The sequence below is a fragment of the Eucyclogobius newberryi genome, unplaced genomic scaffold, assembly GCF_026437365.1.
Source record: "Eucyclogobius newberryi isolate DKJ021-1_F unplaced genomic scaffold, fEucNew1.0.hap1 SCAF_37, whole genome shotgun sequence".
Taxonomy (NCBI): Eukaryota; Metazoa; Chordata; class Actinopteri; order Gobiiformes; family Gobiidae; genus Eucyclogobius; species Eucyclogobius newberryi.
This window is the reverse complement of record NW_027316023.1, coordinates 357,024-370,252: the sequence shown is the minus strand read 5'-3', so window position 1 is coordinate 370,252 and position 13,229 is coordinate 357,024. Positions and strand designations below refer to the sequence as shown.

Genomic DNA, 13,229 nt, shown 5'->3' with positions numbered 1-13,229 from the left:
GGTATGACAGTATTGCACATGGGTGTGACAGTATTGCACATGGGTATGACAGTATTGCACATGGGTGTGACAGTATTGCACATGGGTATGACAGTATTGCACATGTGTATGACAGTATTGCACATGGGTATGACAGTATTGCACATGGGTATGACAGTGTGTGTTGAAGAGTGTGACAGCAGCAGAAGGACAGACTGTGAAACGTCTCCTTCACACAGCGAGGGTGGATCAGTCACTGAAGGTGCTCTCCAGAGTGGACAGAGTGTCCTGCAGGGGGCAGAGTGTCCTGCAGGGGGCGACACTCATGGTCCAGCATAGATGTGAGTTTAGCCAGGACCCTTCTGTCCCCCACCTCCTGCACCGAGTCCAAAGGACAGCCCAGGACGGAGCTTTGTCCAGCTTCTTCCTCTCCCTCTCTGTGATGCTGCTGCTCCAGCAGACCACACCTACAGGAGCTGATGCACCACAGAGTCAGAGAAGGTCTTCAGGAGTGGCCCTGTCAGGAGTGGCCCTGTCACTCCAAAAGACCTGAGTCTCCTCAGGAGGTAGAGCCCACTCTGGCTCTTCCTGTACAGTCTGTGTTATGAGTCCAGTCCAGTTTGTGGTTCAGATGAACACCAGGTCCTTGTATGAGTCACTCTCTCAATGTCCCGTCCCTGGATGTTCTCTGGTGAGGGGGGCGTGGCCTCTGTGGAAGTCCACCACCATCTCCTTGGTCTTCCCCGCGTTGATGAGGAGGTGGTTCCGCTGACACCAGTCCACAAAGTCCTGCTCCAGTCCTCTGTCCTCCACATCATCATCGTCCGTGATGAGTCCGATGATGGCAGAGTGGTCAGAGAACTTCTGCAGGACACAGCTGTCCGTGTCGTGTCTGAGGTCTGCAGTGTAGAGGGTGAAGAGAAAGGGCGCAAGGATGGTGCCCTGGGGCGCCCCCACACTGCAGGGCCCCCACACTGCAGGTCCCACACTGCAGGTCCGAGTGTCAGACACACAGTCCCGGGCTCTCACAAACTGGGGTCGGTCTGTGAGGTCGTCCAGGATCCACTCTGCAGGTCGTACTCCACACCAGCCGTCTCCAGCTTGTCCCTCAGGAGCTGATGGTGTTGAAGGCGCTGGAGAGATGAAAGAACAGGATCCTCACAGAGCTGCCAGGCTTCTCCAGGTGAGAGAGAGAGCGGTGCAGCAGGAGATGACGGCGTCCTCCACTCCGATGTCAGGCCGATATGCAAACTGCAGCGGGTCCATGGCTGGGCTCACGGTGGAGCGGAGGTGGTCCAGGACCAGCTCCAGTGTCTTCATCAGGACGTGAGACCCACCGGCCTGAAGCTGTTGAGGTCTTTGGCGTGTGGTGTCTTGGGCACAGGTACCAGACAAGAGGTCTTCAGACCTGTGGTACCACCCTCAGCTTCAGGCTCATGTTCCGCGGCTTGTTGTATGGAAAACACCGTCCGGAGGGAACAGTGTTCTCAAAACAGAAGTTGATGTAGTCCTGATGCTCTGTGATGGTGCTGATGTCCTCCCCATGTGGGCCATAGAGCTCAGTCCAGACAGTGGTGCTGAAGCAGTCCCTCAGAGTCTCCTCGCTCTCAGCAGAGCACCTCCTCACCACACGGGGCATGTTTAACACTTTATATGTGACACATGTTTAACACTTTATATGTGACACGTGTTTAACACTTTATATGTGACACGTGTTTAACACTTTATATGTGACACGTGTTTAACACTTTATATGTGACACGTGTTTAACACTTTATATGTGACACGTGTTTAACACTTTATATGTGACACATGTTTAACACTTTATATGTGACACATGTTAAACATGTGTCACATATAAAGTGTTAAACACTTTATATGTGACACATGTTTAACACTTTATATGTGACACATGTTTAACACTTTATATGTGACACGTGTTTAACACTTTATATGTGACACATGTTTAACACTTTATATGTGACACATGTTTAACACTTTATATGTGACACATGTTTAACACTTTATATGTGACACATGTTTAACACTTTATATGTGACACATGTTTAACACTTTATATGTGACACGTGTTTAACACTTTATATGTGACACGTGTTTAACACTTTATATGTGACACATGTTTAACACTTTATATGTGACACATGTTTAACACTTTATATGTGACACATGTTTAACACTTTATATGTGACACATGTTTAACACTTTATATGTGACACATGTTTAACACTTTATATGTGACACATGTTTAACACTTTATATGTGACACGTGTTTAACACTTTATATGTGACACGTGTTTAACACTTTATATGTGACACATGTTTAACACTTTATATGTGACACATGTTTAACACTTTATATGTGACACATGTTTAACACTTTATACTTCTGTTTAAAAGGCCTCGATTGTTACAGCTGTCCTTAGACAATGGAGCGGTATATATTTTTAACACTTTTTGGTTTTTTTTATTTTGACAATTTGACACCAGGAAATGATCATTAACATATGATCACTTATGGTCGTATCATAACTGTTTGTAAAATATATGATCCTATTATATTATAGCACAATCTCCACTTATTTGTGTTGGTTTGGGTTTTAATCCAAAACTGAACATCTCACTTTACATCTTAATACTTAATTTGTCATGCACCGTTGGTAACTCATGTATAAAATGTGCCCGGGCATGGACGTATACTTTGACTGTCATCTGTTTTTAAGGCAAACGTTCCATTACTTAATGTATAACTGAGCCATCAGTGATTTACCTACAATATTGTGCTTGTACTTACAATGCCTGTGTACATCAAATACATTATATCCTTCTAACACAAATTCAGCAATTAACCAAGTCGCCATGGTTTGAAATGTACATGTTGATTTCTGATATTCCTTAATTTGTTCCAAAACCTTTCTCCACACAGTTTCCACACATCACACTCGTGTAAACACATATAGTTATGTACATGAACAGAATTATACCATTGCCCCAGCGCAGACTGACACAGAAAGGCTCCTCAGCTTTGTGTTTACTACCGCCACAAACTCGGTTAATTACAACTAAACACTGAAGCCACACTACAAGTTTAGTTTGTGTATTTACTCCTTGACATCTCTTTTGTTTGTCTAAATACAAATAGTTTCTTATGTATCAAAGTTTAGTCCACTTTAAAGCTAAATGTAGGAAAAAGTCGATGCCGAGTGTCTCGCTGGTGTGGACATGGCCAGGGTTTGATGGCTCGTTCTTAAAAACACAAGACTCTGTCAGTCTATGACTGCATTAGACAACTAGATGTGACTTTGTTCTAAAGATTCGTGTCAAATAGTTTGCAAAAAATTAGTCACGTTACTGTATTTTTAACTCTAAACTGCGAAGAGAAAACACAAAGCGGAGCCGGCGCCGCTCAGCAGAGAGGGTTGAGTCTCTACGGTTCTCATGTCCGTTATAAGGATCCTCCGCGCGCGCCCCGGCTCCAGACACAGATCTAACCGACACGAATCATGGCAGAGACCGCTCCCGCAGCAGCCCCGGCTCCGGCCAAAGCCAAGGCCCCCAAGAAGAAGGCCGCGGCCAAGAAGAAGGACGCGGGCCCCAGCCTCACGAAGCTGATCACCGACGCCATCGCCGAGTCCAAGGAGCGCAAGGGCACTTCCGTGGCCGCGGTGAAGAAGGCGCTGGCGGCAAAGGGCGTCGATGTGGCGAAAGCCAACAAGCGCATCAACACCACTCTGAAGAAGATGGTGGCCTCAGGCACCGTGAGCCAGACCAAGGGCACGGGGGCCTCCGGCTCCTTCAAACTGGCCACGAAGGAGGCCAAGCCCAAGACCGCAGCGAAGAAGAAGAGCCCCGTTAAAGCCAAGAAGCCCGCGGCGGCGGCGAAGAAGGCAGCTTCCCCCAAGAAGAAGGTGGTGAAGAAGGCGCCCGCCAAGAAGGCCAAGTCCCCGGCCAAGAAAGCGGCGAAGAAGCCCGCCAAGAGCCCCAAGAAAGTGGCAGCCAAGAAGCCCGCCAAGAGCCCCAAGAAAGCTGCGCCCAAGAAGGCCGCCAAGGCAGTGAAGAAGAGCCCCGCGAAGAAGGCCCCCGCAAAGAAGGCCCCGGCAAGGAAGGCCAAGAAGTAAAGTCACAGCGACCACCACGACCCTCAAAAGGCTCTTTTAAGAGCCACCACTCTCTCTAAAGAGCAGCTCTTCCCTTGAATATCAATGTTGCAGAATCACAATCACAGTAATCATGAAACACATTATGTTTATTACTGGGAGAGTCAGTTTGGTTTCAGGAAAGAACGACCTACATCTTTAGCACTTCCACAGAAAACAGAACATATCACCACAGCAATTGAAAATAAACAGCGCTCTAGCACTTTATATCGACCTCAAAAAGAACTTCCAAACCATAGACCATATTCATTGAAGACAATTACAGGGATTGCAGGGGGCGCCACAATGACAATATCTGTGGCTCGGGTAAAACTTTGGGACTCATTGGATTGTCACTCAAAAACATCACCTAAGCTCTCTATATTTATCAGTTTAAAGCAACAACAAAATCATATTAATTTGAAAAGGGAAAAAAAATGACTGAACCATTGAAGTGTGGCATGTCGTAAATGAGAAACGTTAAACAAGTTGTCTTAAACAAAATGTGTTCAAAACCATCTTGTTTTGTTGTTGTTTTTATATATTTGTTTTCTTCTCTGCTCCTTTTTGATTGTGCTGGTCATTTCTGTGAACGTAAATAGCACAACATTGACACAAAACGGTTCTTCTGTGAGACTCACCCACAGAAGAACAGAATTATAATACAATACTATAGTACTTTACAAGGCAGTGCAATAGGCACGTTGTCTTGCTTTATTTCATCAGTTTCACGTTTTTATACATTTATAAAAATAGTATATATTTTGTATTTTTTATTATTATGTTTTCAATATTCTCTGTCCATGAAACAGCTGTAAATAAGAGTGTCACTATTGTTATTATATAGTATAAGAGCTTTTTTTATAAGAGCTTTTCGAGTTGTTTTCATCCGTTATTTTTCACTTCTGTACCTACTTTGTGTTGCAACAGTGGAATTTCCACATTGTGGGACAAATAAAGGCTTGTGATCTTATATCACTACAATATATTATTCTATGTGATCCTGAAACATGGACGCATTGTGACGTTTTTGACGAACAAAGTGTTTAATATGTTTGATGAGGACAACTCAAAATGAACTGTTACAGTTTCAAAAGCCTTGAAGAAACTCAAACTAAAATCTGATCACGTTATTTATGAAGTTATAGAATGAAAGGGACAGAACACGGGGCGCGTGGGACAGAGGCGTGGTTAATGTTTGAATTCAGAGCGCGAGCCCAGCTCAGCCAATCGGCTTCGCCCTGGTTGTATAAAGCCCGCTGCCGCTGGCTGAGAGAGCAAAGAGTTTCAGGTTTGACACTGACCCAAGAGCAGAGAAAATGGCCAGAACGAAGCAGACAGCGCGTAAATCCACCGGAGGAAAGGCTCCCAGGAAGCAGCTCGCCACCAAGGCGGCCCGCAAGAGCGCCCCGGCCACCGGCGGCGTCAAGAAGCCTCACCGTTACAGGCCCGGCACCGTGGCCCTGAGGGAGATCCGCCGCTACCAGAAGTCCACCGAGCTGCTCATCCGCAAGCTGCCCTTCCAGCGCCTCGTCAGGGAGATCGCCCAGGACTTCAAGACCGACCTGCGCTTCCAGAGCTCTGCCGTCATGGCTCTGCAGGAGGCCAGCGAGGCCTACCTGGTGGGTCTGTTCGAGGACACCAACCTGTGCGCCATCCACGCCAAGAGAGTGACCATCATGCCCAAGGACATCCAGCTGGCCCGACGCATCCGCGGAGAGAGGGCTTAAACTGACCCCGAGTGAACCCAAAGCAACGGCTCTTTTAAGAGCCACCAACACATTCTAAGAGCCACACTTGACCAGAACATTGCTTGGAATCCTAAATAGGGCCACCTTTAAAAAAACATATTAAATACCAACTCAATTAGGTGAAACTGTCATGTTCATGTGCAATTATACTCTAAAGCAATTAAGGCCAAGTTCATGTGCCTATAACTGATGTAAATAAGAGTGTACGTAACTGTATTAGTATTTAGTCTTATTCTAGCTAGTTTTACTTTACTTTTATTTATGGTTTTCCTCCATTCCCTATTAAGATATGAGAGGAGTTTTGTTCTATAAGAAGTTTTTTTTCTCATACTTCCTAAAGTTAATTCAGCCTAACACGTATGTTATATCATATATTTATAAGACATTTTTTTTTTTTGCCATTGCCAATGAACTGAATTCACGAACATAAGATTAAGATAAACCTTTAATAATCCACACAGTGGGGAAATGTCAGTGTTACAACATAGGTACAGAAGTGAGACATCAGATAACTTACACTTTTAATAGTTAAGATATTCCTTTATTGTCCCACATGGGGAAATTTCATTGGTGCAACGTTGGTAGATACAGATCACTTATAGGAAGTCTGAAAAACACTTTCAGTAGAAGATCTCCTATAAATAAATAAAAACTCCCATAGACAAATAAATAAATACATAAATACCATTGCATGTGATCACGACAGTAATTGCACATGCATATGTGTCACGACAGCACATAGACTGCACATGCATTTCACAGTAATTGCAATTCATGTGCAAATAGAGGAGCCCTTACAAAAGGAAAAAAAGAAAAACCTTATATTCTTAACAAAAGTAAAAAAATAAATGAAACAAAAATGTACAATGATAAAACAACTTTTATAAACTCAAAACGAAAAACAATTCTAATCTGCTACAGGATACAATTATCAACATTACAATTTAGTAGTAGTGTTATAGCCACAGTGTTGTTCCCCATTGTAAGTTCTCTTGTCCTAAATGTACAGTCGTGAACTTGAATGTATTGTTTCATGTATTGTTACTTTGGTAAAGCGGAGAGGATATCCGTGCTCTGATTGGAGAATCAAACTAACGCTCAGCCGACCAATCAGAAGTCAGCACTGCTGCTATATATACCGCCTGTGAGCGGCCACAGAGAACAGTTTCTCCCTCGTGTGAAATCATCTGATACTACAAACATGTCTGGAAGAGGAAAGGGCGCCGGTAAAGCCAGAGCAAAGGCAAAGAGCCGCTCCTCCAGAGCCGGGCTGCAGTTCCCCGTGGGCCGTGTGCACAGGCTGCTGAGGAAGGGTAACTACGCCCAGCGCGTCGGAGCCGGAGCTCCCGTCTACCTGGCCGCGGTGCTCGAGTACCTGACCGCTGAGATCCTGGAGTTGGCCGGTAACGCCGCCAGAGACAACAAGAAGACCAGGATCATCCCCCGCCACCTGCAGCTGGCCGTCCGCAACGACGAGGAGCTGAACAAGCTGCTGGGAGGAGTGACCATCGCCCAGGGAGGCGTGCTGCCCAACATCCAGGCCGTGCTCCTGCCCAAGAAGACCGAGAAGGCCAAGTAAAGCCAGACCCGGATAACAACACAACGGCTCTTTTAAGAGCCACCCACTCCAGAGAAGGAAACAAAACTGTTGCCTGATTTCTAACTGAAACTTGTTTGCAGGTCAACTTGTCCACATTTTAGTGACTTACAAATGGGTGAGAATATGTCAAACATGGCAAAGAAAATAATTGTCAAACGTCTCACTGGTCAAAACTAACAGTGATGAATTGGTCAAATCCCAAAACTAAAAGCCTGTTAAATATTCCAACAACCGAATTGAATTAAACCATATAAATTATAAAGTGCTGTGATTTCAGGTACTCTTGAGTCTTGTTTTGCTTTGTCTGTCCAAAAGTTAAAACTTGTCTAAATCCAGTTAAATGCCATATTATCTTCGCTCTCTAGTGGTGGATTTGATCACTGACGGTCATTTAACTGTGTATTCAAGTCACAGACAAAGCTCCCATTTATATATATATATATTACATTTTTTTACGATTAAATAAACACAATTTTGATTGTTTTGTTTCATTTAGCAAAACCCTACACACAATTAGCACAACCACAAACCCAATTAGCAAAACACCTTAGCTCCTTTGCAAAATGAACCACTCTTGTAAAAACTCTTCACTAATTGATCAAAACCATATTTTTTTACCATATGAAACACACATGTTGCATATGACTTATCTATGTTTGCACCAGTTACACACCAGTTACACACCAGTTACACACCAGATACACACAAGTTACACACCAGTTACACACCAGATACACACCAGTTACACACCAGTTACACACCAGATACACACCAGATACACACCAGTTACACACCAGTTACACACCAGATACACACCAGATACACACCAGTTACACACCAGTTACACACCAGATACACACCAGATACACACCAGTTACACACCAGATACACACAAGTTACACACCAGTTACACACCAGATACACACCAGTTACACACCAGTTACACACCAGATACACACCAGATACACACCAGTTACACACCAGATACACACCAGATACACACCAGATACACACCAGATACACACCAGATACACACAAGTTACACACCAGTTACACACCAGATACACTCCAGTTACACTCCAGTTACACACCAGTTACACACCAGATACACACCAGATACACACCAGTTACACACCAGATACACACCAGATACACACCAGATACACACCAGATACACACCAGATACACACAAGTTACACACAAGTTACACACCAGTTACACACCAGATACACTCCAGTTACACGCCAGTTACACACCAGTTACACACCAGATACACACCAGTTACACACCAGTTACACACCAGATACACTCCAGTTACACAGCAGTTACACACCAGTTACACACCAGATACACACCAGTTACACACCAGATACACTCCAGTTACACACCAGTTACACACCAGATACACACCAGATACACACCAGTTACACTCCAGATACACACCAGTTACACACCAGATACACACCAGATACACACCAGATACACACAAGTTACACACCAGTTACACACCAGATACACTCCAGTTACACGCCAGTTACACACCAGTTACACGCCAGTTACACACCAGTTACACACCAGATACACACCAGTTACACACCAGTTACACACCAGATACACTCCAGTTACACACCAGTTACACACCAGTTACACACCAGATACACACCAGTTACACACCAGATACACTCCAGTTACACACCAGTTACACACCAGATACACACCAGATACACACCAGTTACACTCCAGATACACACCAGTTACACACCAGATACACTCCAGTTACACACCAGTTACACACCAGATACACACCAGTTACACACCAGTTACACACCAGTTACACACCAGATACACACCAGTTACACACCAGATGGGTGTGGTCATTTGGCTCATGGGTGTGGTCATTTGGCACATGGGTGTGGTCATTTGACAGTCAGTGCTTTAGCATTGCAAAGAAGTGACATTTTGATAAACTTCTGTGTCTTAAATACATACAAGTGTGTTCAGTGTTGTAAATCACTGTGTGTGTTGTTTTGCACAAAGTGTGAACTGACTTATTGTGTTACAGTGGTGCAGATCTGAGGCCCAGTTTTGCTCCTTGACTGTAAGGTTTTGATAATTGGGCTAAACTTTAGATTTTAGTGTTTATTCAATAGTAAAAACAACTATAATATTAGTTAAAGTTTGTAGATCCCACAAGCACTTCTGTGAAAGAACTGTGTTTGTTAATTGTGTGGTTTGCAGTTATTTTTGTTGAGTTGTTTAATACACAGTAAAGTACCATCAGTGATGAGATCAACTGCTTTGAAAATACATTTACTGTATCAGAAAACAAAATAAACACGTGTTCTAACTAAGAAAGGGTTAGGGTCAATTACAGAATTCACAGACTGGGAAATGCTTTGGCATCAAAGGTGCAACATACAATGTAAAATATATGAAAAAGGGAATGCATAATATTTTGTATTTACAAACAACTGGATTGAAGCTATGAATTTACCTTGTAATTATTTCTTGTGATTTAGTAAGAATTGAGCATTATTATCAATATGTGTACTTTTGGTTTTATTAAATGATAGTTCTGAATTTAGTAGTTTCATCTGAGATTTTCTTTTCTTTTTTTTTATTTAGATATTTTAGAAATCCTTTAGTTCTTTATTTCAATATTTCCCAGAGGAATTGTAAAAGAGAAAACACCACTTCTTATAATCCACCAATCAGCTTCGAGGAACAGCACAGCTTATCTGCATGAGGCTTGCTTTAAAGCGCGGGGCGGCGCGCTCTCAAGTCATTCGTCCGTCTGTCCTCAGAACAGCTCACGATGCCTGAACCCGCCAAGGCCGCGCCCAAGAAGGGCTCCAAGAAAGCCGTGACCAAGACCGCTGGGAAAGGCGGCAAGAAGAGGAGAAAGTCCAGGAAGGAGAGCTACGCCATCTACGTGTACAAGGTGCTGAAGCAGGTCCACCCCGACACCGGCATCTCCTCCAAGGCCATGGGCATCATGAACTCTTTCGTCAACGACATCTTCGAGAGGATCGGCGGAGAGGCCTCCCGCCTGGCGCACTACAACAAGCGCTCCACCATCACCTCCAGAGAGATCCAGACCGCCGTGCGCCTCCTGCTGCCCGGAGAGCTGGCCAAGCACGCCGTGTCCGAGGGCACCAAGGCCGTGACCAAGTACACCAGCTCCAAGTAAACCCCAGTGTGCTCCAACCTTTCAACAACGGCCCTTCTCAGGGCCACCCACATCTGACAAAGATGAACGTCTACCACTTGCTTTTATATATGTATATATATATATATATATAATTAGATAAGAGGTCTCCACCCAGAGTAAAATTAGGTTGGTTAAACCGCTCTAAATTTGCAACGTCTGGTTAAATTCAAAGATTGTTTGACGGACTTGAAATGAATCATGCTCTGAATAAAGCAGTAAACTAAATATGTAAAGTTAGTTACTGGAGTGTTATACTCTATTGTAAATGGAAATGTTAAGTATTCATTCACAAATGTTACAACCTCGTAGATGAGCATATTTAATGTAGGCCCATATTATTAATAATGTATATACTTAGATTTTTGTGAAATGTTTCAAAAGTGGAAAGATGAGCACTTACGCACTTTATTGTGGAGTTAATTGTATGCTGTGAATGAACAGTATTTTCATTTAAGTGAAAGGGCATCGTTTTTCAGTTTGTTAATATCGTGAGAAATGTGTACGTTTTTTTCTTTTAAGACTAAAAAAAGCAAAAGTATTGTTCTGCGTAAACGACCTTTGGGAGGCACGTTCCTATTGGTGGAAGAACGGCCACGCCCACAGACTGTCTTCACCTGCGTCCGCAAAAGCAGGATAAACACCATTGGAGCGGCCGTTAGAGCCACATCTGACTCTTCCACCAAGAAACAGTAAACATGAGTGGACGCGGCAAAGGAGGAAAAGGACTCGGTAAAGGAGGCGCCAAGCGCCACCGCAAAGTTCTCCGTGACAACATCCAGGGCATCACCAAGCCCGCTATCCGCCGTCTGGCTCGCCGCGGCGGCGTGAAGCGTATCTCCGGTCTGATCTACGAGGAGACCCGCGGAGTGCTCAAGGTTTTCCTGGAGAACGTGATCCGTGACGCCGTCACCTACACCGAGCACGCCAAGAGGAAGACCGTGACCGCCATGGACGTGGTGTACGCCCTGAAGAGACAGGGCCGCACTCTGTACGGCTTCGGAGGTTAAACGACACTTGACTGAACACGACAACAACAACAACGGCTCTTTTAAGAGCCACACACATGTGCAGAAGAGCATTATCTTTTCTCATGGTTACACCTCGTTTGATCCTAAATTATTAAAACTGGAAAAAGTAGAATAAAACCGTAGATCTACAGCGTGGCTATGAACTGTCTCAGATATATATTGTATTTTATATATATATATATATATATATATATATATATAAATGGGAGCTCTATCTGTGACTTAAATTCACAGATAAATGACCAGTGATCACATCCACCACCAGAGAGTGAAGATAATATGGGATTTAACTGGATTTAGACAGTTTTAACTTCTGGATATAAAGACAAAACAAGACTCAAGAGTACCTGAAATCACAGCCCTTTATCATTTGTATGGTGATTATATGGATGAAATGGACTGAACTGAAGTAACTGGACATTTACAAAATGAAAAGACCAACTTTAGCAGTGAACCTGAAAATGGGCACTTGGAGGTAATATTGAATGTACTGGTCAACTAAATATATTAGAACAAAATCATAACTTGATTTTGGGCCCAAAATGAGTCCAAGACATTGTAACATCTTTCTGTTGTCTTTAGTCCACATCCAGAGCTGTCACAGCCCAGACAACCCCCTCTGCTCAAAACAATCTTCTGCTTCTTTATGCATTATCTCCCCCCGGGATGGTAAATAAGTTGGGAAGTATGAACCCGCCCAAACGTTATGAACCTGAGACTGGCCGTTGGATACGGGCCTGAGTCCGTCAATCGATCATGTTTATATGTTTGCAGACTGTGAGGATGCAGAGTTTACAACCGGCCACTAGAGGCCTGTATAGTCCAAGCTCAGGGAGCCGAGTAAAAGACCTGAGGACGGGCGAGCAGAGAGTGTGGAGCACGGGACGTAACATCGATTAGTTTATACCTGGCAAAACATTCCATTTCCATAGCATTTATTACACGGCCCTCAGACCCACGGCCCTCAGATCCACGGCCCTCAGAGGCCCTCAGAGGCCCTCAGACCCACGGCCCGCAGAGGCCCTCAGACCCACGGCCCTCAGATCCACGGCCCTCAGAGGCCCTCAGAGGCCCTCAGACCCACGGCCCTCAGAGGCCCTCAGACCCACGGCCCTCAGACCCACGGCCCTCAGAGGCCCTCAGACCCACGGCCCTCAGGCCCGTGGTGGTCATCAGTTTGATGATATGTTCAGTTATTAAACTCATGGATCATAGTTTTACGCCTGTAGGTTATTCGAGGCATTTGGGCTCACCCACGGCACCTCGCCCGTTCACGTCACCTACACGCGCTCTGATTGGTCTAGACCAGGGGGGTCAAACTCAATTGGGTCGCGGGCCGAACACAACGTAAAAAATAAAACAATACAAAATATAAGAAATAAATAGCTTTATAAAGCCTACGCTGTTTTTCAAGCAATTACTGGCTCAATTAAAAGAAATTACAAACACGTTTGTTCTCATAAACTGAAATGTATTTAGAAAAACAAGTGTCATTTCACCAACTCT

At 44.2% G+C, this 13,229-nt stretch overlaps 5 protein-coding genes across 5 annotated transcripts; all 5 read left to right on the top strand.

The window, feature by feature from the left end:
• Positions 1–3,441: 3,441 nt before the first annotated feature.
• LOC140376594 (histone H1-like) lies at positions 3,442–4,137 on the top strand. The gene has a single exon (XM_072462073.1). It carries the CDS (start codon positions 3,501–3,503, stop codon positions 4,113–4,115), a length of 615 nt encoding a protein of 204 aa, XP_072318174.1. The 5' UTR covers positions 3,442–3,500; the 3' UTR covers positions 4,116–4,137.
• Positions 4,138–5,431: 1,294 nt separating this feature from the next.
• On the top strand, positions 5,432–5,879 carry LOC140376605 (histone H3). Its single transcript, XM_072462088.1, has one exon. The coding sequence runs from the start codon at positions 5,453–5,455 to the stop codon at positions 5,861–5,863; it is 411 nt and encodes a 136-aa protein (XP_072318189.1). The 5' UTR covers positions 5,432–5,452; the 3' UTR covers positions 5,864–5,879.
• A 1,175-nt stretch (positions 5,880–7,054) lies between these two features.
• On the top strand, positions 7,055–7,522 carry LOC140376596 (histone H2A-like). Its single transcript, XM_072462075.1, has one exon. It carries the CDS (start codon positions 7,086–7,088, stop codon positions 7,461–7,463), a length of 378 nt encoding a protein of 125 aa, XP_072318176.1. The 5' UTR covers positions 7,055–7,085; the 3' UTR covers positions 7,464–7,522.
• A 2,760-nt stretch (positions 7,523–10,282) lies between these two features.
• LOC140376599 (histone H2B 1/2) lies at positions 10,283–10,805 on the top strand. The gene has a single exon (XM_072462079.1). The coding sequence runs from the start codon at positions 10,300–10,302 to the stop codon at positions 10,672–10,674; it is 375 nt and encodes a 124-aa protein (XP_072318180.1). The 5' UTR covers positions 10,283–10,299; the 3' UTR covers positions 10,675–10,805.
• A 581-nt stretch (positions 10,806–11,386) lies between these two features.
• LOC140376612 (histone H4) lies at positions 11,387–11,719 on the top strand. Its single transcript, XM_072462096.1, has one exon. The coding sequence runs from the start codon at positions 11,391–11,393 to the stop codon at positions 11,700–11,702; it is 312 nt and encodes a 103-aa protein (XP_072318197.1). The 5' UTR covers positions 11,387–11,390; the 3' UTR covers positions 11,703–11,719.
• The last annotated feature ends 1,510 nt before the right edge of the window (positions 11,720–13,229 follow it).